The sequence below is a fragment of the Gossypium hirsutum genome, chromosome A11 (genome assembly GCF_007990345.1).
Source record: "Gossypium hirsutum isolate 1008001.06 chromosome A11, Gossypium_hirsutum_v2.1, whole genome shotgun sequence".
NCBI lineage: Eukaryota > Viridiplantae > Streptophyta > Magnoliopsida > Malvales > Malvaceae > Gossypium > Gossypium hirsutum.
In genome coordinates, this window is record NC_053434.1 from 4,374,874 (window position 1) to 4,399,565 (window position 24,692).

Consider the following 24,692-nt stretch of genomic DNA (forward strand, 5'->3'; position numbering starts at 1 on the left):
CCGTCAATGAATTAACGAAATTTTTAGTAATAGTGACTAATTCGGATAATCATCTTAATTAAGTGACTAAATTGAAAAAGAATTTATAATGACCAAAATAAACGAGTGACCTGGTTGCAATTTACTCCTAAAATCTAGTTTCAGAAAACAGAAAGAATGGCTAAAAGCTATTCTCAGAAAAAAGAAAGGCCGAAAGCTTGGACCACCGCATTATGTTTGCGTTTCGACTTTCCACGCAATGGCACCAGTTTCAACTCCAATATGGTATGTTTTTCATTTAATTTATATATTTTTATTTTTAAAGCATTATATTAAATGGAAATTAATAAAATTCAGTGTTCCAGAAAAGAAATTATGTCTTAAAATTTTTATTGAAAATGCTAATCCGAGATGATTGGTCTAATAAAAAAGATTAATAAATAATAAACATATCAGTGGTTCTTTTTTGAAAGAAAAAAAAGTTTCTACTTTATAAGTTAGACAGCTAAAAAATTATAAAACAATTTTTTTGTTCTTATAGAATTTAATATTCTTTTTTTTCCTGTTCCACCATAGAATTTAATTTCCATATAGAAATAAGAAGTTTCCGCTGAGATTTTCTAGGTTTTCTAAGAGGTCACTGTTTTCTTCTAAAAATGTTCATTTTTTTTTCCTTCTTAAGGTAAAGACAAGTTCATTGTTTTAAACGTTAGCATTAAATAAGTTATTAACATTGTTTGCTGAGTTAGTCCTATATACAGGAAATTTTTAATTTTATAAATTAAAATCGAAATAATGCTATGTCTCATTTTTATAATAAAATAATATTTATTGTTTTATTACACTAAGAAAGATCCGTGTTACTCATCTGAATGCTGCTTGTGAAAATAGTCCCAAGCAATAGATAGATATTGCTTTCTAACATTAAAATTTCAAAATAATACTAAATTATAAAAAAATTAATATAGAAATAAATTGATCGTTGTCAAAATTATAAAGTTCCGACTGTATATTCATATTTTTTTCATCACCGAAAAAACGAACAGATCTGGATGGATTCGAACCACCAACCTCTCGACCCCCGTCAACGGGATCGAGCGCTCTGCCGTTTTGAGCTTACAGATCTTTAAAATTAACTAGACATAAATGGATCAATAATGCACTCATCCAACATTATTCCATCTCCTTATTATTATTACAAAAATATAAACAAAATTTAGTGTGGACCAGAGTTAAGAGTCGAGACAATTCGCAGAAAAAAGTTCATCTTAGGAAAAAATTTTTGAATATAAAGAACTTCCTCAGAAACTAAAATGTGAATCATAAACAACAATTTATATCCGTAATTTTTTTAAAAAAATGGAATGAAATAATATTTTTATAAAAAATTATTAAGAACCATTATAGACAACAATTTTTAAGAGCGAAGCCTTCAGAGCCCAAAAATTTTAGCGACTCTCGAACCTGAAATAAAAACTCGGGTTTAAAATCACAGAGAAACTCGATGGTTTTTTTCTTAATACAATAAAGAGATTTAACTTGAGTAGGGTTATTTAGTTGAAAACGTTGAAAACTTTTAGTAGAAAGAATTAATGGGATACCATTTCTCTTCGAACGGAATCAATAGTGAAGCGATTCAACTTCGGCTTGGTAACGAATGAACATAAGAATATAGAAAGAGACCAAATTTACGTGGAAAACCCCATAATGGGGAAAAAACCACGGGACCGAAGTCCACTGAAAACTTTTTACTACGTAAATGGAACTGGTTACACATTTGACATATGTACCTCCCGTACCAAACACTTCTTCAAAACTAATCCCAGTAGAAAACTGCACCATGTAAAAAATCAAGGATTTAATATATGCAAAGACTTCAATGCTTCAAGAACTAGGAAAATGATGGGAAGACCTTCTACCAATAGAACCCGCAAAAGCAACGAGCTCTTCATCTGATGCGTCCCAAGCTCCACGCTTTAGAAATCCATAAATCTTGAAAATCGACCAAAGCTCAAATACATTGATTCCCGATGCTAATCAAAGCCGACATATGCAAACTCCCAATACACAAAATACCTCTTCTCACTGCTGATACAACTTCCGTCAATATCTTCAACAGCTAGTAAATGAACTACAACCTTCAACGCAATGAATAACAAAGGCCCATGCAAGAGCCTGAACAACTACAGAGCAATACAAGATATGTACACGTACTAAAAATATTCTCAAAATACGCAGTTCGGAGAAAAACAGATATGAGGATAATCCATTTAAAGGAAAATAATAATGATAAAATGAAAAATTAGCATAGGCAATTAAATGGAACCAAGATTGATACTGGTAAATTGATCATTGTATTAAGATATCTACTTTATCGGGGAAATCCTTACCGTGTCCGCCTAAATGTAATCCAGAAATGGAATCCAGTATTTTAGTAAGCACTTTGCAAAGGGAATTGGTGAAATTTTCAGCTGATTCAAATGGACATACCATTGAATACATTTAAAAACAGATATTGCCTAATTGCTCTACTAAGCCATTAGCATTTTTTGGGTTATTTAAGCTGGGATATGTGAAGACAAATAAAACGAGTACCGAATGGGAATTTTACTGGAAAGGACTTAGTTGAGAAACCATAAAAATGTGATAGGTAAAAGTTGAAGTGGCCAAATTGTATATGGATAGCATCATAGAGGACTTGCATGTTAATTGGACCACTATTTTTGAAACAAAATCTAACCGACATACCACCACTTGAATACTATACTCTTGTTCTTATTAGATCAACTAGCTATTAAAATGAACATATTAAAATTAAATCTTAAAATTTTAAGACCATGAAAAGTTTAAAAATTGAATAGCTTATTTTAACAATTTTTAAAAAACTTATTTGGTAATATAATTAAACTCCTAAAAATATATAGTGAAAGAACACGGTCTGCCAGGAAAAATCAATTTAATTTAAAAGTTGTTATCAAAACCGTTATTTGAAAATAATAGACCCCGTTTTTAAAAATAAAGACAAGTACCAAAAATCTAGAATATATCTATATTTAAGGCATATACGATTCTCATCCTTATCCGTCTTATCCTGTTAACCCAAGGATAGTTAGGTGCATATTTGTCAAAGTTAATGGTAAATTGACTGGCATGATCACTAGCAAATGTCTATTTTTTAAACTAAAATTTTGTTTTGAATACGTAAAAAATACCTTGGGTTTGAGGTTTGCAAGTGGTTGAAGATCAATTGCTTCGACAGCTTATTCCGAGTTGGTGATGATGATGTGGGATAATGCATCCATCCCGTATGTTGCAGCGTATATGAAGTAAATAATGGAAAGCAGAAAGGGTAAAAAAGTAAAGAGGCACGAGACACAACAGCAGAGGGGAGAACCCGGGCAACCCCCGTGCGAACTCCCCCTGAAAACACCGAAAAAATAGAATTTTTATTAAGTTTCGGTGACCTGCCATGCAAGCGCACCCGACATGGCAAAGGTCTTGGATGACAAAGATAGATCAGGACTCAGCCCTATTTTTATTTTCAAAATAATTAGGACCTCTGCCCTGACATCTTACACATCCTTCCAAACATAAACCACCTTTCGATCCAACATCGCTATCTCAGAACATCACTTGTTCTACTACGATAGATCCTAAGATCAAGAAAAAGAACCACGACCTCTGGCGAGATCAAATCTTTCACCATCCCTGCAAGATTACAAGAAAAATATATAAACAAAGGAACTATTGAAAAAAAACTACGGAAAAAGAGAAGGAATACAGAATACATACTTAGGAAGATATATATCTTCAAATAGATAACGATTCCTGCAAACCTTTGGATCTTGCCGTCTAAGGACTTTTTAAAACATTAGATCAGACAACGTTAGCCCTCGTCAAATATCTGATATCAAAGAGAAGATCATGAAACTGTGGTACCGGATCTGAAGAAACAAACCTCGGATAAGGAATCATAGAAGATAGATCTGAACTTTTGCAAGAACTAGACGGCGGGAAGGGACAGAACATAACAGAGGAGATGAGAAATTTAGAATGAGATTTTCTGTGCAACAAAACCTAAAATATATAGGCGGCTTTTTGAAGAATGACGGTCAGTGTTTGGAAAGATGAATGGTTAATGTTAATCCACGTGTATTAAGTCGGCATCTTTTTTTAATTGAGGAAAAAGGGTAAAAGAAATTTGGCAGACACCATCCAATAGTTGTACGCCACGTCAAAAATGTAGTTGTTATGCAGTTGGCGTTATGTTTTTTTTATTTTTTTCTGATAAAATGAAATAGCGTTGTTAGTACGCAAATTGGGGATGTGTTCTCATCTCATCTTTACCGTCCGTTCTTCGTTGCGCTGTCCTTCTCTCAGTGCGATTGAAAACGACGCCGTTGGTTCTCTCGAAAGACACGTATACAGTTGCATCACATGCGTTTCCTAGGTAATTGTTTCAACTTTCACATAATTTCATTTTGAGCTTCTTTTTTTTTCGTCAAGAAGGACGAAGATATTAAAAAGAATCTATACTGTATAGAAAAAAATAGGGTAAATTTTAAAAATAGTCATTTTTATTTATCTTAAATTATATTTTAGTTATTTATGTTTGAAATGTTACGTTTTAGTCACTTACATTATCGTTTTATTACGAAGTGATCACTCTACCATTAAACTTCATTACCTCCTTAACGACAGTCCTACGTGGTAGCTCAAATGGGTTTTAAATGCTAACTTAGATGTCCGGTTGTTAAAATGAAAAAAGGTTTTTAATTAAATAAATTTAATTTGGATTGTCATATAAAACATCCAAGTTGGCATTTAAAATCTATTTGGACTGCCACGTAGGACCATTGTTAGGGAGGTAACGGAGCTTAACGATAGAGTGACTACTTCGTAAAAAAACGATAATGTAAGTGACTAAAACGTAACATTTCAAACATAAGTGACTAAAATATAATTTGAGGCAAACAAAAGTGACTATTTTTAAAATTTACCCAAAAATCCATGTGTAGCTTTAGAATCCACCTGACAGAGGGAAAAGGGTGATGGCCACTTCTGGCGCTAAAGTGTTGAATGGAGTTCAGAGCCCACCTGACTGAGCAATCTGCATATGCTGTGATGCTTTTGACAACTTGGTACCGTTTTAATAATAAGTACCTTATGGATATTAATGCTTTTCTCACCCGAATCCAAATTTTATTTCAATAGACCACAATGGTTGTTTTAATAAATATTAATTTATATTGCAGTTTTATTAAAATAACAAATATTTTTGGATGACCAATTACATTTAAACAAAACTTTATATATTTTTTAATCTAAAAACCATTAAAGGGAAAAAAATGGAAAAATAAAACATTTGACTGCAGAAGGTTTCTTGCATAGACTGGACAAGAAAATGAGCGTCCACCAACATATAACAAAACCCAAATCTTTAATTGGAAATAATTGACAAGTACTTTGACTTTGAAGTCCTAAAAGTTCAATGCAATTGCTTGTTCTCTGCTGAGAAATTCCATCTGTAATAAGTCAAAGTAAAAAATACAAAAGGAAAAAAAAAAAAGAGAGAGAAAGGACTCAAGAGAGCTTGCAAAGGTTTTCAAATCCCATATACTCTTCATCTTCCAGTTTTTCAACCATATCAGTAATGCCAACTCCACCTGCAAACATTCATCCAAATTGTATGGTTCAGCTCTGCTTCTTATAATACCTTTTCCGACTGAAGTAAATTAAGTAGAGCATTCTATACCTAAACTGATTGCACTGATAAAGATGGTTAAAGCCAGAATGAAGATGATTATCGATGCTCGTCCGAGAACTGCGATAATTTTTCGGACTACATGCTGGCCGGTGAAAGCCGCTATGGTGGCGACTAGAACGAAATAAGCAGCTGCAGGGTAAACAAAAAAGTTTAACATCAAGACTATTAAGGCAGATGAAGTCTATGTCGAGAACACGCCTTAGGTGCATATTTGTATTTGACATTCATGCTCAAATCCGAGTATTTTTCACTTCTAATGTCGCTTACCATATGGAATTGGGAAACGATTGAGAAGATAATATTGTACAACTGACATTGAGGATGAGAACGCCATTGAAAACGTTGATGTTGCACTAGCTACCTGGACAATATTGTATAGTGACATGAATCTTTTTTTCAGCTTCTGGTTACTTGAAGACTCCTACATATCGGGATATGACTCGTCCCTGTGTGTACTTGCATCGAATGTATTGTCCTCGTTGATCACCCACCGACTCCTCAAAGATTTATCATCAGCAGGGTGCGTCCCTGGTTCGAACCAAAGAGTCACCTTGCAAGTGGCAAATCTTTGAGAGACCGGTGAATACCCATAGAGAAAATACCTTTGATGTAAGCATACGCGAAAATTAGTGATACTAGTTTAAGTAATACCTGAGGAGGAATTCCAAGTTCAAGGAAAAGAGGACCCAAGATGAAGCCACCTCCCAGTCCAAGCAAACCACCAACCATACCAGCAATTATGCCACAAGAACAGTAAATAAGAATCTGATATATCTTCCAGTTTGTGATTTCTTTTCCTTTTGATGCAATCACCCTTCTCCCTTTGTATAAGCATATGGCTTCAAACACTGTTACAGAGGCAGCAATGGGTATCTATAGAAAAAACAACAATAACAACAAAAAATTTGAAGAGATATCAGCCATACGAAACTCTACACTCTCTGTTCTGCAATAATGGGCATCTCAAGCTTTCCAGATTCTACATTTTTTTATTAATTATCTAGAATTTCAAAGTTTCTACCTGCAAAGAGTTCACAATCCAATACATGACCGAGCAAGTTTGAAGATATTCCTGCATAAACAAACATGTGGGTCACCTTTAAACTCGAACTCAGTTTCAAAAACTACCTTATATAAACTTATCATTAAACATCTATGGTTGTTGAGATGTGGACAATAATAGCATACCTTAATAATCTGAACGATAAGAAAACCAATCCACACATAAACGAGCAGCGATAACTCTTTCCAGTATATGTTATGTATCAGAGAAATCTGAATTCAATGATTAACAACAATGGTTAACAACATTGTGATTTAGAAATAAAAGACTGTTTTCGTAAGGAAACTGAAAATGTTCTTAATTACTCACATCATCATCTGGCATGGTGCTTGGGCCACTAGGTAACATTTTGTAATCTTGAACAGCTCCATCTGCAACTCTCAAAGTTTAGTACAACCCGTTTGCTATGTTCTTTAATTATGTATGTAGAGATATTTCTGCTTTTCACATATATTATTTTTCATACAAACTGTCGTTTGAATCTGAGCCCATTTCTTATTTGAATTTCTTTTGAAGTTATTTCTTCTTTGAAATTTTGAACTCAAATTTTGTGGCCAAAAATAATAAATTGGACAAACCGTTTATGCCTGCAAATGACTCAGCACTTAATTAGGGGCGTTTACCCGTCAAGTTTAGCTCAAACATTTCATTACGGGGCATTTTTTTCTTCATTCGATACAAATTATTATCTTAAAATTTTGTTTAAATTCATCTATATTTTCAAAAGACTAATCGAAATTACTTTTAAATTCATCTATATTAAATTTTTTCTTTTTTTTTAAATATTTATACTATTTTAATTTAATATTTAAAAATTTATTATATTTTTTTCATTTATTAAAATTTTATATAAAAACAACTTAACAATTTTATTTAAATATTTACATTGCAGTATTATATATTACTATAAGTTTAACTTTTATATTTTATAAATTACATAATATATTAAAAAATAAGTCGAACTTATTTTTTAAGTTTAATATTTTTATTCGAATATTCTAAAATTCGAACCAACATTCAGAATTTAACAGATAACCCTATACTTAAATATCTATCTCGATTACCTATCTTCATACTATTGCATTACATCCAAGTTTATTGTCCTTTGTGTAAATCCATGTGGATCCCGGTCATTACATTTACAAGTTTATGCAAGGATCATTAGTTTAATCTTTATTTCTCATTTGAAATTTACTTATGGATATAAAAAGCTATTTGGTGGATCAATTAAGGCACTCACCAGCTAGTTTGGACACCTCAGCTTCTAACCTTGCTGCTTCCTGAAAAGAGAATCTCAAAATCCTCATTAATAATCCTTGCCATGGAAAAACATGAAGAGAGAAACCAAGTTGGAAACTCTACCTTTTTCATCACTGTCTCTTTCTTCCATGTATCTACACCTTTGAATAAGGCTTTAGTCGAAGTACCTGCAGGCAATGGCATGTGAAATAAATCATAATTAATAGTTAAAAAAAAAGTTATCTTCCTGGCCGAAATGGTGAAAATGAGATAGAATTCCCAATATTATGTTATTATTGTTACCAATGAAGAGTAGGATAAGCAAAACTGTGACCATCCAATCAGCAAACATGATATTGAGGGTAACTCCAATGCTGATTCCAAGCATAAGCATGGGCTGGAAGAGCAACGCCAAGTCATAATCTATGAGAGGCATTTCCAGTGTTGGATGCCTAAGTCTCAGGTTATAGTATACTGTTGATCCAGCTGCACCCATTATCATACCTGCAATCTCCAAAATATACATATATGTATCTTTCTTATCAGTATACATGATAAGCCTATCATGCGTTATCAGTGCATATACCAACGTTAAATTATGTTATGGCCATGCTTGCTGCAATACCCATACTCTTAATAAGCACGTACGTGTGTATTCATATTATGACATGGATTCATACATACTGACATTAATGCAAAATGAATACTGAGATGGAAATATTTGAGCAAATTAAGAAGAAACTCTCACACTTGGAAATGGCAGTGGAAGACTTGGGGTCGAAACCTATGATGAGAGTGAGCATTGGAACAAAAATCCCACCACCACCAACCCCTCCAACGCTACCCAAAGCTGCACCAAGGAATCCAACAATTGTTCCCACAACTATTTTCCAACCAAACTCCATCTCCTGTTTCAATCATTAATTTAAATTCAATTATCAAATCTAAACTAACTTGCAAAATTAAAGACAAGTGCATTTATTGGAAAGAAAAAAGGATTTCAATTTTCAAGGCTGTTTCATCTTGTTCATGTTCAACAAGGTTAAACGGCGGCTAACTCACCGGCCAGACTGGTTCGTAGGCAGACTTGCCACCTTGCCATAGGAAGCTGACAACCCTAAGTAGAAGCCCTCGTGTTTTTTCGTTTTCTTTGGAAACTTGGTGATTTCTTTCGTCTTTCAATAATCTCTCTGCAATACCCACATTGGTCATCATCACAAGAACCATAAAGACTGTCCATGCTACCATTGCCAAGCCTCTCCGTCTCACATGAAATTGACCCATTTTGGCTACTGCCTGGAATTGTTAGCAAGGAGGGAGTCAAATGAGAAACTTTACTTGGGTTTAAGTTTTCTTAATTCTCTTCTTATCCCTTTTTGCTCTCAATACAGTAGCATAATACAAATGGAAGAAAAGTTGAAGAAATTCAATGAGTTCACTCCTTCGGTACCTCTTAGGTATCTACATTTATAAAACCCTCTCTCTCCTTTCCTAGTGTCTCGAATAATGAATATCGAATACGGATACGTATTCAGTACGTATATATTTTATTTCTAGAAAATATTTTAAGATCGTATGTTATATCTATATCTAAATATAACATAAATCTCTACCATACATGCCATTGTGAACTTTTAACCATTTTATCATTTTAGAAGACAGCTAACAAAAAACTTGTAACTTAAAATTTCAGAAAAGAACACTTATGAATATTATGTAATTTACTACAAATTTGCCTTGTCTTTAAGTATCCCATTTTCCCTACATGTCTTGAATTTTTTTTTTTTTGCGGGAAGATAATAAAATGCTTTATGGTAAATAAATTACATGATCAGGTTTCCAATTCCATACTCTTTTGTTAAACAACTTTACCATATTTGACCTGATGTAGGATGTTAATAAAAATGAACTTTGCATGGATAAACTTTGATGTTTTTTACCGATTATGGTCTATGATGATTTTAGTTTGAACGTGTAAAACACAGGGTACGTAAAGGGCCTTGGAAAGATAAGATTTTCGTATTCATGCTCAAAATAAAGAACAACATAGATTATTATCACTCTTTTTAGCAATTTTCTTTATTGTAAGTTATATTAGCTCTTTGATATGAATATATGTCTCACATAATATATATATCCTCATTCCCTACCCACTACCCACAATTATATAAACAAAAAGTCTAATGCTCTGACTTTTTTAAAAAATATATTATTTTATCCTTCATTTAATCTTTTGTCTTTTTAATTTTAAATTTACATTATTTTTCAAATCACTCCAAAATTAATAAAAAAAATTAACGTTTATTAACTTTGCTGACATAGCATTCACGTGGAAGTTTATGTGTATGCCACATTAGTAATTAATTAATTACTATTGTGACATTTAGGTAGCAATCTATATGTATATCACATCAATAAAGTTAATGTAAATTTAAAGACTAAAAGAAGCAAAAATAAAAAAATTTAAATGAAAGATTAAAATGATTTTTTTTATAAAATCGAATAACCAAATATCTCATTATTAAAAAAAATAAAAATTCAGAATCTCTCCACCCGTTGAATGATTTCTATATCTTGGATAATCCTTTTCTTACTATGTTTATAGGAAGCTTCAAGGCTATTTCCAATTTGACTTTAGTTGATATATAATAAACTAGTTAATCAAACCATGTTTATACCAATTTTAATGATATTTTACACTAACAAGCTTCCTTTCGTAAACATCCATTTCCATATAGTAACGTAAAAGAAAAGTAATTGATCCGATAATGATCATGACCCAGATTGTGATTCAAAAGTTTTCAACTCAATCGATTTTGATATCCAAAAAAAAACATTAAATTTAAATCTAATATTAAGTGGTAGTTTTGTGGATAGATGCTAAAACTGAAGAGTAAAGGGGTGGCAATTGGTAAGGTTTGAAGGAAACTTCCTAAGAGCATATAATAAAGCTTTCAAGCATTTTAGTACGAAATATTAAAGGTTTACGGGGAAGCCATATGAAGCTTCATAGTTGCGTCAGTATTCAATCCAACTTTGGCTTTTCTTCTTTTTAATTTCATTATTATGTCTTTTGCTGGGTTTTGGAACTTCCTCATTTGTTTTCGGTACAGAAAGAGAGTTCAACAAGACAAATTACCACCTATTTTACTTTTTTTTTTCTTTTAAATGTTCACCGCTTTCACCAACTATAAAAACTATAGACAAATTAGAAACATTGAGAAAGAATTTTTTTTATTTAAATTACTTGGGATTAAATTAAATTAATCTTCTAATTAATTTAAATTTATTGAAAAAAATAAAATAAATCTAAATTATAATAAAATCAATATTTACCTTTAAAAGATGTGATGTAAATATTTATAATTTTTACAAAAATTTCTATGTAAAATGTATTATAAATATTTATAATGTTAGTAATTTTAATTTGTTTTGATATTTTTAAAAAATTTAGAATAATTATTAAGAAATAATTAAAAATAATAAAATAATATTTTGTTTATATTTTAGGGATCAAATTAGTTATTAGCCTTTTAAACTAATATGTCATGTCATCATTTTAGCGGAAGTAATAGATGAATAAATGAAAATTCAATAACGCTATTATATAAAATTGAAAAATTGGACAATCAAAATGTATTTTCACCAAAGTCATGTGTATATTTTCAGATAACGGGCCATGAATCAGGTGAAGTTAGATACGAAAAAGGGATGTGTATAAAATCCGTGAACCCGAATTCATAAGGCCAAGCCTATTAACAAGAAAGGAAGGCCGCAGTGAACCCGAAATTCTATTTGCTATGTTTGCATTGAAAAGCCCAAACTTTCCCCTCTCTCTCTACTTTTTTACTATTTCCTTTTCCTTTTACATACAACATTTGACAATAAACATCATTTGCTTCACTTAAGGGGAAGGCTAAATGTGTTTGAGTCAATTTTATTTAATTTTATAAGTATGAATTTTGTTTATATTTTTTCACCATAAATTTATAGTTCATAAAATATAAATTAAATTACCATAAAATAAAAATTTATAAGGGTTACGGTGCAAATTAGTAAATATTAAAATTTGTCACGGTGTTTTATTTTTAGTGATATTTGCCATTATATTTTAAAAATATATGAGTAAGAATATTAGCTCAGTTGGTATCAACAATTGATGGTGCAAGAAGATGTGAGTTTAAGCGTATTTAAGCGCTTTTATCATCTTATTTAAGGGTTGGAAATAAGTTCTAAGTAGCTTTAAGCATTCTATAAAAAAATCGAATATGAATAAATCTTTGCCACTCAATTTTTATTGGAATCAACTTTATCATTAAACTTTGAAATTTATTAAAATTTACCAACCACTTTTATTTTTAATTAAAATTTACCATTTGATATTGATTTTGATGGTCTCAAAACAAAATATTAGGGAAAAAAACATTGTTCAAATATTTATATTATTACTTAACAATAAATTAATTTAAAAAAATAAAAAAAATGACTTCAATTTTTCATTTAATGAAAAAAATACTTAGAAAATTTAAAACAAAAAAATAACATTATTTTTATTTTTATAAATAAGAGTTTTTATTGATATTTATACTTAATTTATAATCGTTAATTATTAAAATTAAATATTTAAAATATTTTTATTAAAATTTTCTTCAAGTTATTTAAAATTAAAATTTAATCAAAAATCGTTTCAAATTTTAATAAAGCAAAAGTGTAGTAAAATTTAATATAGAGTTAAAATAGAATGATAAATTTACCTTTAGTCCAAAAATATAAGAGCAAATTTCAATTTTTACGGCCAAATTTACATATTAACCCAATTTAATATTTAATCACATAGCAGCTCCACCGAATAATTAAAAACCATTCACTGCTTGCCATATGTAATATAGCAAGCACTTAGCTTGCTCAACAGGCCATCACCCCATGCATTTATTGACAGAGGCAAGGTGCAACTCTCACCATTTTTGTATAGGTATGTATGATTAAGTAGCACGAAATGAGATAAGCGACTAATAATTAAGTCATTAATATAAAACTATGTGCAATATGATGTGAATATAAAGTATAAATTTGGGATTTATATGTACAAATGGTCCGATTTTTTGTCAACAAGAGATTCAAACGAAAGAAAGAAAATGAGAAAAAAAGAATAGATGCAAGAAGAGAAGGGAAGAATAAGAAAGGGAAAAAGAAACTCCAAACTTTAAATGTTGAAAATAAGATTTTGTGGTTATTATGATTCTATTGTGATTTGGTTGGGTAAATATGATTTTGTTTATGATTTATTTTTATAAACTTCATCATTTAGTATCGAAATTAGTCAATTTATAAATTAAATTTTTAGTATAAAGTGTTAATTTCAATGGTTCAAATTATAACTTTATGTATTAAGGATTCGAGACTTTAATTGTGCCACTTGACAAAAATGGGTATATTTCATTTATTGATAATAATAAATACTCCATCTATTCCAGTATTGCATTTATATTTTAGTCCTTCGCAAATGGCCATTGCACCGAAAAATATATAAAATTAATTTCGTGCTTTCTTTCATCTTATCTTAAGAGAAAGATTATGAACAAAAACTTGGGTAAAAGCCGTTTCCATAATAATGGTCATATTTTTTAATACCAAAGGTCGTTTGGGAGAGATTGGAAACGAAAGACATCACTCATCCGGTCAAGGAAAACTCAGTAGAGCAGGCTAATTTAGTGGTTTCGCAATCATGACTTACTCACTCAATAAAGTACTATTAAGGATGCCACTCTAAGTTTTAATGAAAAATAAACCCCATTAACAAAAGATGTGGAAGAGAAAGAGACCAACTGGAAAGCAAGTATGAAACTATATGTATATCTCACATCGGGTTCGGGTTTGCATAAGAACTTAACCAAACCGGTCCAACGTGATTTTGCATATAAACTAGTATTCATTTTACATAGAATACAAGTCGAAATTTGCCAGTTTTTGCTTAAGAATCACTTTCAACATACTAATTTAAGCCCTACTAAACACTATTACTGGTTGTTGGTTGGATTTCTAAGCCCTGGTTTTCATGCCTTGTGTTCTTGGTGAAGAGTATCTCAATCTCTTCCAAGGATTTCCCCTTGGTTTCAGGCAATAGGAAGAAGAAAAACCACCAGGCCACTAGAGATACTCCTGCAAACATAAAGAAAGCACCTCCAATGGTAATGGCTTTATAGATTGAGATAAAGCTCATTGAAACTATAGCATTCATCAGCCTATTAACAGCCACACCAATGCTGGCCCCTTGTGCCCTTAACCTGAGTGGAAATATTTCACTACTGTAGACCCATGTGATGGGACCAAGTCCTATGGAAAAGAAAGCCACATATAGATATGTGAATATAATGCTTAAACATAATGCCCATACAAGCCGCTCGCCAGGGTTCAACTCCACCATTGTTAAAGCAAAGCCTAAACCTGACAAGGATACGACCAATCCTGCGGTGCTGGTTAATAAAAGCCGTCGTCTCCCGACTTTGTCGAGGAAAACTGAGGCGATTAAAATGAAGGTTGTTTTTGTAAGGCCGACCCCGACAGTGGCGAGCAAAAGCTTGTTCTTGCTGGTGACTCCAGCTTTGTGAAAGATTCTTGGACTGTATAAAACGACTGCTTCGATTCCTGTTGCGTGTTCGAAGAAATGGATTCCGATGGCGGCGATTAGAATCCGACGAACGGCCGGTGTGGGCCTTATAAAAAGATCTTTCCACACGCCTTGACCATGGTGGATGTTAGGTGGCTTGACGACTTCTTCAACACAATCCGGATCGATCCCTGCTGCTATTTTTATGTCGTGGAACCGAGATTCGGCTTCTTCTTCGCTGTTGGATATCAGTAATAAGATTTTCTTGGCTTCTTTTAATCGACCTTCTAACACTAACCATCTGGGAGACTCGGGCATTTTCAGTATACCGAAAGCTAAAGCGAGGGAAGGGACGGCGGCGACGCCCAGCATCATCCGCCAGCCAAGCCTCAATGTCAATTTTCCGAACAAGTAATTGGAAGTGTAACCGAGTAAAATGCCGAAACTGATGCAAAGCTCTGGCAAGGACGTTAAGAAGCCACGGGTGGAAGGAGATGAAATCTCTGCCGAGTAAACTGGAGCGATCATAAGGGCGAAGCCGACACCAACTCCGGCAGTGCATCTTCCTGTCATTAGAATGGCATAGTTCGGAGCATAGCCCATTAAAACTGCACCAATCAAGAAAATTATTGAAGCTAAAACGATTGTATATCTGCGTCCAATATAATCAGACGTTCTTCCTGCTGCTAAAGAACCAACCAAAGCACAAATATTTAGAATTCCAGCCAGTATTTCCACTTGCACGTCACTGATTTTCAGGTCCTCCTTTATGAATATCATGGCCCCGCTCATTACTCCGGTATCTGATCAACAATCCAACAATTTGATTTACTTAATCAATATTATATTTCGTAATTAGATTAAAGTGATGGCTATTATGCATGTTAATATATATAATAAGCATCGCAATGGAAATCGAAAAAGTACTTTAATTACCCAGTGAAATATATAACACCAGCATGCATATATATATATTTGTTGAAGGACGGAAAAGGGATTACCATAACCAAAAATGATGGAGATGATAGATGCAATAATAGCACATAAACAAGCATATCTATTGAAGCTGTTCTTGTTTTCACCACTCTCTGCTGCCATTGAAGCCTACCTTACTAGTCTCCCACTGTGCTTCTTCGTACAATTTGTTTCTCAGTTGTTACTGAACACAACAATCTCCCATATATATAAACAAATGAGATGACATAAAAAGTTGCAATTGTAATAGTTAACAAGTGGATGTCAATGTTGAATTTAGAGGAGCATTATGGATAGAGGTTTTTTTTGGTTTTGTTTTTCACATTTATCTTTTAATTTAATTACCCTATCTCTTTTTCTCTTTTTAGTTTTATTTTATTTTTTTATAATTTTATAAAAAGATAATTTTACTTAAAACTGATTTCTTTTAAAAATAGAAAGTTTTAATTACGGCGAAATTTTCAAAGATGGATAGATAATTAAAATTAGACGATAAGATAATCTCTAATTCTCTATGGAGATTGAAGAACTTAATTTTATTTTTGCCAAAATAATGATACCATTTTTTAAAAAAATAAAACCAAAAATTAGTTTGCAATTGGGAGGACATTTAACTTAATATGCATAGTTGTCTGAAATATAGGATATCGAAATGTGATTATCTAATGGATTTTTAGCCTTTCATTTCGATAATTAATTTCCTTATTTAATTGCGATAAGAACGCCAAGCAATCTCACCTATATTTTCAACAGAATCGTTCCCCATTGAGTACCCCATCTCTATTTTATTAGAATAACATTTTGTACCTGAATTTGGAATTTTTTTTAATTTGACACCTAAATATATATTTTTTATAATTTGGTATCTAAATTTGATACTTTTTCTTAATTTGATACGTAAAATTTTTTTGGTCCAATTTAGTACCTAAATTTATTAACTGTTATACAAATTACACAAAACACTAAGTGTTTTTTTTTTGTTATGCTACAAAAATGTTGCTAATATTAGAGGAAATTTATGTTAAAAAAAGTATTAAACTATACTTAACGAATTAATATTAAATAAGAAAAAAGAGTTTTAAAAACTCAAATTAAAAGAAATTCATTATTTTTAATTAATTAAATAAATAAAACTAAAATTAATTGAACATATAAAGTACAAAAAAATATTATATCATCTATCACATGTCATTCATACATTGATTATTTTTGCTACTCATAAAAAATAATATTGTTAGTATATTGAAGTAATTTGTAAAACATTTGACAAGTTCAATTATCAAATTGAACCAAAAAAACAATTAGGTACTAAATTAGAAAAAAAATAAAGTTCATGTACCAAATTGAACCCCAAAAAAGATTAAGAACCAACTTAAGAAAAGTGTCAAATTTAGATATCAAATTAGAAAAGAAATATCAAATTTGAATACCAAAAAACTAAAAAATATTTAAATACCAAATTAGGAAAAAATATTAAATTCGAATATCAAATATTATACTGATCCTTGGAATAATGCTGGTATGAATAGAGCAATCAGTATCAAATTAGGACCTTTTACATTATTCATTATTTTTAATTGCACTATCAAGTGATTGTACGTGTATGTTTATTTATTTTTTAGATTTTTAAAAATAATTTTTTTTAAAATGCTATTATCTAATCTTCGCTCGAGAAATTTTTTTTTATTTTCAGAAACAATATACTAAATAATAATTGATTAAATGTTTAAATTGGATAGAATTTTTATAAATTATACATTTAAAATAAATATATAAAAACTCATCGTTTAAGAAAGTGCTTAAATAAATATGAAAGCTGTAAAATAAAAATTAAACTTTTTCAAAAGTGTTCAAATAATAAATTTTAAAATTTTGTATATTAAATTCTAAATTATGCTTTTACTTTTTCTTTTTAAGTAATATTGGATTCAATTGTTATATATTTTATTTGAAACACCTAAACATTCATTCCATTTTTACTATAAATTAAATTAAAATATATGATTTTTTTTATTTAAGTCTTTTCGTTAACCTTTTACCTAAACAACACTAAAAAAATTGAATTGGAGCTCATTTGAGGACTTAGCTTTTTGCTTTTTTAACATAAAGTTGTATATACAGCTAATTTCCAAATCCAATTTAGCCATATAGTTGGAATTAGCTATTTGCCAAATCCAATTTCTTCCATCTTTGTGGTTTAGGGTAATCATGACTTCCACAGTACAATTTTCTTTTTATGAATTAGGCATTCAGAGTAGAATAAATTTATATTTGCATATATACAAGGACGTCGCCAACTGAGACAGGCGATTTGCCGCATTGGAAGCAATTGGGTTTCACTTTCAAGAAAATGAAAGCCAAGGGCCGGGGGTAACACATGATAGTTTTAAACATAAAAATAACACAATAAATTTAATTAAAATTAAAATTTTTATCACATTACATATTTAAAATTAACATATAATAAATAATGAAATATATAATTTAAAATTAATTATTAATAATAAAGTATGCAATATGTATAATATTAAAAATAAAAAAAATTAGATCAAATTGTGAGTAAAATGAAACTTAAACACGTAAATACATGAAATTAAAATTTAATAATATTAAATACACTATGAACCTCAAGTTGTGACCTATTGGTCAGGTGTTCACATTCTCTAAAAATAGTTTAAGCTCAAATCATTGTTATACTAAAAATAATAATAAATACACTACAAGTATTTATTATAGTATTATCATCAATATCGAGTTTGCGTTTAAATTAACTTGTAACACTAACTCAATCAATAACATTATCAATATATATAATTGATGGAGGTGAGAAATTATGCATAAAAAAATTAAAATATATTTAACATTTTAAGATAGAACATTAATTAAGTGATAAAGTTTATTTATTAATTTTTTTAAAATATAAAAAGACTAAAATATTATAAAATAATATTATTTATTTTAAATACCTAATAATTTTTTTATAATCTTTTTAATTAAATTAGTACTTAATTAATTTGTGATATACCATTTATATATTTAAAATTTTATGATATATTTACTGTTTACATGAAAACGAAGATCAACATCGTCTTTGCTTTTGCGCTTTTACATGGTGGCATGGCCATGTCACTTATATGACAGTCATGACTCATGACATAAGAATATACAATGCACCGAGCAGGAGTAAAAAACCTACCAACCCATATGCCCCTCTAGTGGGTTTGAATGGTGGAAAATTTATTAATCCAAATTGCTTTCATTTAAATCGGATAGTGTTTGTATTGGAATTGAGGAGAGAAAGAAAAAACAGCTTCAATAGACGCAGACACAGCGGACTATTGTGGCTGCTGGTCGACGTGACCAAATTTTGGTGCATCTTTTTCTACATTATTAGAAAGTGAGTTTGTCGTGTGGCCTTCTACCATAAACCAAAAGTTCTCGGATTGAAGAAGTAAATTTCACGTGTTTTTCACATTTATGTTTTGGTCTGAATTTAAATTGGCGTATATATATTTATTATGTCATAACATCGTATGAAATTTTAAAAATCATATGTCATCATCATATTTTTACACTATTCAAGATCAAATATTAATGTAGATTTTATTCTTAAATTAAGTAAATCTAGTTGTTGAGATCATTATAATTGATTCAGTGAGATTTTTGGTCCTAGATTAATACTTCTAGGGGCGGATCTAAAATTTTTTTAGCAAAATTCGGAATTTAATTATAATTTTTTTTATAATTCAAAATAAAAGATTACCTATTAATTTATGTTTTCATCATTTTTTTTATAGACTAAACATAAATTATGTTAGTTTTATGATGTTAAAGTGCAATATTACTATATATTAATTTATAATTTTCTTATTTATAAGATGAATGAATTGAGGATTTTTCATCTGAGGTCAAACTGCAATTTCTCTATATTAATTTATAGTTTCTCTGTTTATAATAAGACTAAATTGAAAATGTTCATTTTTGGGGCTAAGGTCTCTACCTATCTCCTTCATATTCGTCTTTGAGAACCTCCACTCCCACCAAGTGGTGTTGTAGTGTGTGTTAGTTTGATTCCTCAGTTTTAGTTCAGATTATCCTAATTCTTAATCTATTTGTGATTAGTATTGGTTTGATTTTCTACTTATAATTGCTCATATATGTATTTGTGATTATACTATAATTGTATTGTATTGTACTTATGACTTTTGAAAAAAAAATAATCAATTATAATTTTTTAAGTTTTATAATATATATTTCAAAATTTTATATCAAAATATCTTTTTTAAAACACAATAACTTTCTTTAATAGAGAAAGGGTCATTTGAGGCCACAGTAATGGATTTCAATGGCTCAACTTCATCCCATTTTCACTTAAATACTGCGGCGCTGAGTGAAACAAATTAAGAAGCGGGCAGGGATTGTTGTGGACCTTCGAGAATGATTAAATAATAGAAGTGTTTTATTACACATGAGCTCTATTTTGACCTTATTAATTAATTTTAAAACACGATTGTCCCCTTAATATGATTTATTATTTCGTCTTCTTTATGATATTTCTGGTTTCAACTCTTTCATGGGACTACTGGTTTTGTTTGCTTTAAAGTTTCTCAATTGATATCACCTCTCATATGATCCAAGGGACAAATAGTTAACGTTAAGCCAAATCTAAAAGCAATTAGCAATCTACGTTGTCTGTCTTTCCAATGTGCCTACTTCCTTGTTTGGTTCCACTACATCATATCTTTCTTACTTTACATCAGATAATTAACGATAAGACACCCAAAACACCTACTGGTATTTCACAATCTCTCCTACCATTGTTTTAGATGATAATTTAATTAAAATTGCACGAAAATATCAGAGACCAAAACAGGATCTAGCAATATGGTGTGAGAAATATGTCACATTCACAACTTCGGTTTGTTTTTTTTTGGTCAAAATGAGTGTACGAAGTAGGCAAATAAAAGACCTAAACTTATCTGAAAAAGACATGGTAAATTGTACCTTTCAACATTCAAGTAGTACGGGCAAGATTTAGCGTATTTTGCCAATATTTGCCAATAAGATTTACAGACACTCTTATCTGATCTTCTGAATGTTTTGTAGCGTAAAATGAGTACCAGCTCCGATACCTGCCTGCAATATGATAACTTTTTTGGTGAAAGTAACATGTAAGGTTTCTCTAAGTTGGAAAAAATTGTAAATTGATCAATTTGTTAAAAATTCACTTTTAAAAATGATGGTGCGGAAGAAAATATCATTTAAATTTGGACAATTATTTGTCAATATTCAAATCTAGGTTTATCATGGACACTTGCTAACATTGGTATTTGTCATGTAAATATAAGATACTTGTGGCACATTTTGTACTAGTATTTAGTTGCTCCGTCAATCACATTATCACTTAACAGTAGATATGGATGAAATATTTAACCGAATGATCAATTTGCTATTTGATCTCATTTTTTAAGTAGAGGGGATAAAATACAATGCGATTTCTACTATAAGAGCTTCCATAGTACTTTTAACTGATCGACTCATCCTTTAACTCCACGTCACTAGCATTTAAAAATTTTGAAAAAGCTAAATAACTACTTAAGAACACAAATTGATGAAATTTTTAAAAAAAGAACCAATTTGTACTTTTTTTAATGTAAAAGGTTTAACTACTCATTTTTTAGTAGAATGAGAAAAATATAATTAAACTTCTAGTATGAAGGCCTCCATGATACGTTTACCTTCTTCCTTTAAAGTTTTATTATCTGTGTAACACCCCTCGCCCGCATCCGACGTCGGGACGCGGTTCGAGGTGCTACCTGACTTTTACTAACACTCCATACTAAACAAGGCCATGAAATCTCAAATAATTAAAAACTTTTCTTTTCACATGTAATCTGTCCCTTATGCAAGCTTACGAGGCCCAATACATGCATTCGGGGTGGTTCGGGACTCAACTGAGAACTCATGAAAAACTTAGGAAATCTCTTGCATCAAGGCTCCACACGCCCGTGTAGGTATAGAGCACACGCCCGTGTAGGTATAGAGCACACGCCCGGGTGCTAAGGACACGCCCGTGTCCCGAACCCATGTCTAAAAACCTGGACAAATACAAGGCTATTTTCCAAGCCATTTTGTCACACTCACAACACATGCACGCATACTTATACAATAGCATACAACATGACAAAATTAGGCACTTAAACCTTCCTAACATGACATGACCATGGTAATTTCACATGCAACCATTACAATAAGTTTTTCTTTCATCTTTACCATATTAATGCTATAGCTCTCAACATGTCATCAAACCTCATGTCCATCACAAAGCATGCATAATCATATCCACAAACCATTCATGAAGCATTATTAACTATTTACCAATCACTTAATCCTGCATTAGTTATTAGCTCATCAATGAATCTCAGTTCAATCTCTAGGCATACATGTTGTAAGCCACATCACAAGAGATAATAACATACATGCATAAGAATAATCATATGGGTCCATAACGATATTAGCCGACATAGGCCAATTTACATGACTAATACTACCTTAATAACAAGCCAATGCCTTTGGCTAAATCATACTATTACAATACTACCTTAATAACAAGCCAATGCCTTTGGCTAAATCATAATATTACATACTCACATTAAAACCCTATACAGGCCATAGACTAGAATCACTTGAGTTTACTTACGCCGATAGCGTTAACTCGACAGTGTGATAATATCTCTGACGGCTTCCAACCAGAGCTAACCTGGAAACTCTAGAAAACATGGGAAAGAAGAGGGTAAGCTTTCGCTTAGTAAGTTCATATGAAAACAATAAGCAACTCATTAACTTATTTTATCAATGTTTACAACATATTCTCAAGTTCACTACAAGCTGTCTTCCTGAGCAGCAGTCACTAAATTATTTATATTTGGAGCTACGAAACTCCAAATTAAGTTCCGTTAATTTTCCCTGAAACTAGACTCATTTATCTTTCTTCCATAAAATTTCCAGAATTTTTGACTTAGCCAATTAGTACAGTTTATTCCTCAAGTTTGCTCCTGATTCACTGTCTGACAGTTTCAACCCTTCTGCACTAAAGTTCAATTATCTCATAGTACAGGACTCGAATAATGTTCTTGTCTATTTCTCTTGAAACTAGACTCATATGTCTAATTACTAATTTTTTTCTAGAATTTTTTGTCAAGCCATTTAGTACAGTTTATTAGTTAAAGTTTCCCCTGTTTCAGGGTATGACTACTCTGACCCCTATGCACTACGAACTGAATTTCTCCCTGTACATAATTCCAATGATCATGCTGTTTGTTTCCCTTAAAGATAGACTCAATAAGGAATCCATGCATGTAAGGTATGACTCTTAATAATTTTTTTAAAATTTACGGTGAATTTATAAAATCAGAATAGGGGATCTCGAATTCATTCAGACCCTGTTTCACGAGAATTTAAATATCACACAATATAGAATTCTTTTTCTTCCTCTATTTCTTTCATGTGAAAATAGACTCATTAAGATTTAATCTCATATTTTATTCTGCCTCAAATTCATTTTCCACTATTTTTAGTGTATTTTCAAAGTTACACTACTGCAATAACTCAAATCTGTCAAGGCTAAGTTATTCATTCATGGTCATTGTTCATAATATTAATACAAAACCATTTTATCCATCATGGTAAGAACACATATTATGCATCATAGATCATCACATATCAAGGCATTCTCATAGGCTTAGTATACATACTTGCACAACTCGTAACATAACTCAAGTGCATACTCACCAATGACTTACCTCATTGGGACCATCATCAACTCTTTCCTTGGATTGCCCGTTGAACACTTGGAATACTAATTGGATACTCGGAAAAGCCTTTGCACATAAGTGCCTCAATTGTAGCTAAAGCTATCTCATATCTCATGACATTTCAATGCTCACTATCGAGCTAGTCATGTAGACTCATAATTCCTAGTGACATGTCACTCGTATCCTAATTTATTCCTAAGGTTCAAACGGGATTTTTCCTTGCCTATTAAGGCTGTCTTATCATATTTCTATTAATCACATACACATTAATATCTGTACAATTCATGTAATGATAACATTTAAATACATGTATAGCATGGTATTGTTTACATACGAACTTACCTCGATACCACAAAGGTGAAAATACATACTCGTCCATAAATCGATTTCTTTCCGTTCTAGGTCCAAATCTCTATTTTCATCATCTATAACATCAATTTAGCCTAACAATCAGTCACAATATTCATATGGGTCTAAAAATCATATTTTTACAAATTTTCATTTTGACCCCTAAACTTTTGCATATTTGCACTTTTGCCCCAATGCTCGTAAATTAATTTTTATCACATTTCTTTACTCCTTGAGTCTAGATGAACCATTTTCATAACTACAGCAACTCATAATTTCAACTATTTTACACATTTACAACTCATTTTACAACTTAGCAATTTAGCCCTTTTAAGGTATTTTCATGCAATTTCTTTCACAAAAGTTGTTTATTAGACAACTAGGACTCATAATCTTCCATAAAAACACAGAAAACAACACATTTACTCTCATGGTAAAACCCTAGACTCTTCATCATTTTGCAAAATAATCCCCTCTTATGAAAGCTCATGCTTTAGGGGTTCCAAAATGTAAAAATCATCAAGCAAAGACATTAAAATCACTTACTATAAAGGGAGTTTCTTTGCTGAAAGTTTCCAGCTTCTAAACCCTTTCTTTGCTGCCATTTTTCTGTGGAGAGAATATGAAGAAAAGATAATATTTTCTTTTCTTTATTTTATTACTAATTAGTCAATTAAAACACATAAAAGCCACAAATTTTGGCCTTTTGACCAATTGGTCTCCCCTTGGCCGGCCACACACTTAAAAAGGGTCTAATTGCCTTTAAATGCCTCCAATTTTAGTTCTCTAGTCTATTAACACATTTAGGCATTAACACACAACTTTTACCTTTTACGCGATTTAGTCCTTTTTCGAAATTGGACTAGAAATCGCTAAAATTAACTTACCAAAATTTACATG

At 31.1% G+C, this 24,692-nt stretch overlaps 2 protein-coding genes and 2 long non-coding RNA genes across 7 annotated transcripts; all 4 read right to left on the reverse strand.

The window, feature by feature from the left end:
* Positions 1-1,582: 1,582 nt before the first annotated feature.
* LOC107924085 (uncharacterized) lies at positions 1,583-4,099 on the reverse strand. 2 transcript variants are annotated; one of them, XR_001691704.2, is made up of 3 exons: positions 3,938-4,095; positions 3,772-3,838; positions 1,583-3,687 (listed from the first exon to the last, which is right to left on the reverse strand). It is a non-coding gene; the product is annotated as an uncharacterized lncRNA (long non-coding RNA). The 2 variants fall into 2 exon arrangements; XR_001691703.2 differs by having other exon boundaries at positions 3,772-4,099.
* A 1,250-nt stretch (positions 4,100-5,349) lies between these two features.
* LOC107923117 (sulfite exporter TauE/SafE family protein 3) lies at positions 5,350-9,558 on the reverse strand. Its single transcript, XM_016853329.2, has 12 exons — positions 9,111-9,558; positions 8,797-8,956; positions 8,352-8,552; positions 8,172-8,236; positions 8,050-8,089; positions 7,119-7,180; positions 6,935-7,021; positions 6,768-6,818; positions 6,398-6,619; positions 6,014-6,107; positions 5,735-5,875; positions 5,350-5,645 (listed from the first exon to the last, which is right to left on the reverse strand). The coding sequence occupies exons 1-12, from the start codon at positions 9,330-9,332 to the stop codon at positions 5,563-5,565; spliced, it is 1,428 nt and encodes a 475-aa protein (XP_016708818.1). The 5' UTR covers positions 9,333-9,558; the 3' UTR covers positions 5,350-5,562.
* Positions 9,559-13,887: 4,329 nt separating this feature from the next.
* LOC107923298 (probable polyol transporter 6) lies at positions 13,888-15,955 on the reverse strand. The gene is made up of 2 exons (XM_041080670.1): positions 15,657-15,955; positions 13,888-15,458 (listed from the first exon to the last, which is right to left on the reverse strand). Exons 1-2 carry the CDS (start codon positions 15,751-15,753, stop codon positions 14,056-14,058), a joined length of 1,500 nt encoding a protein of 499 aa, XP_040936604.1. The 5' UTR covers positions 15,754-15,955; the 3' UTR covers positions 13,888-14,055.
* A 6,048-nt stretch (positions 15,956-22,003) lies between these two features.
* On the reverse strand, positions 22,004-24,451 carry LOC121209653 (uncharacterized). 3 transcript variants are annotated; one of them, XR_005904759.1, is made up of 4 exons: positions 24,339-24,451; positions 23,787-23,869; positions 22,232-22,399; positions 22,004-22,181 (listed from the first exon to the last, which is right to left on the reverse strand). It is a non-coding gene; the product is annotated as an uncharacterized lncRNA (long non-coding RNA). The 3 variants fall into 3 exon arrangements; XR_005904761.1 differs by lacking the exon at positions 23,787-23,869 and having other exon boundaries at positions 24,339-24,448; XR_005904760.1 differs by lacking the exons at positions 23,787-23,869; positions 24,339-24,451 and adding an exon at positions 23,433-23,677.
* Between the last annotated feature and the right edge of the window lie 241 nt (positions 24,452-24,692).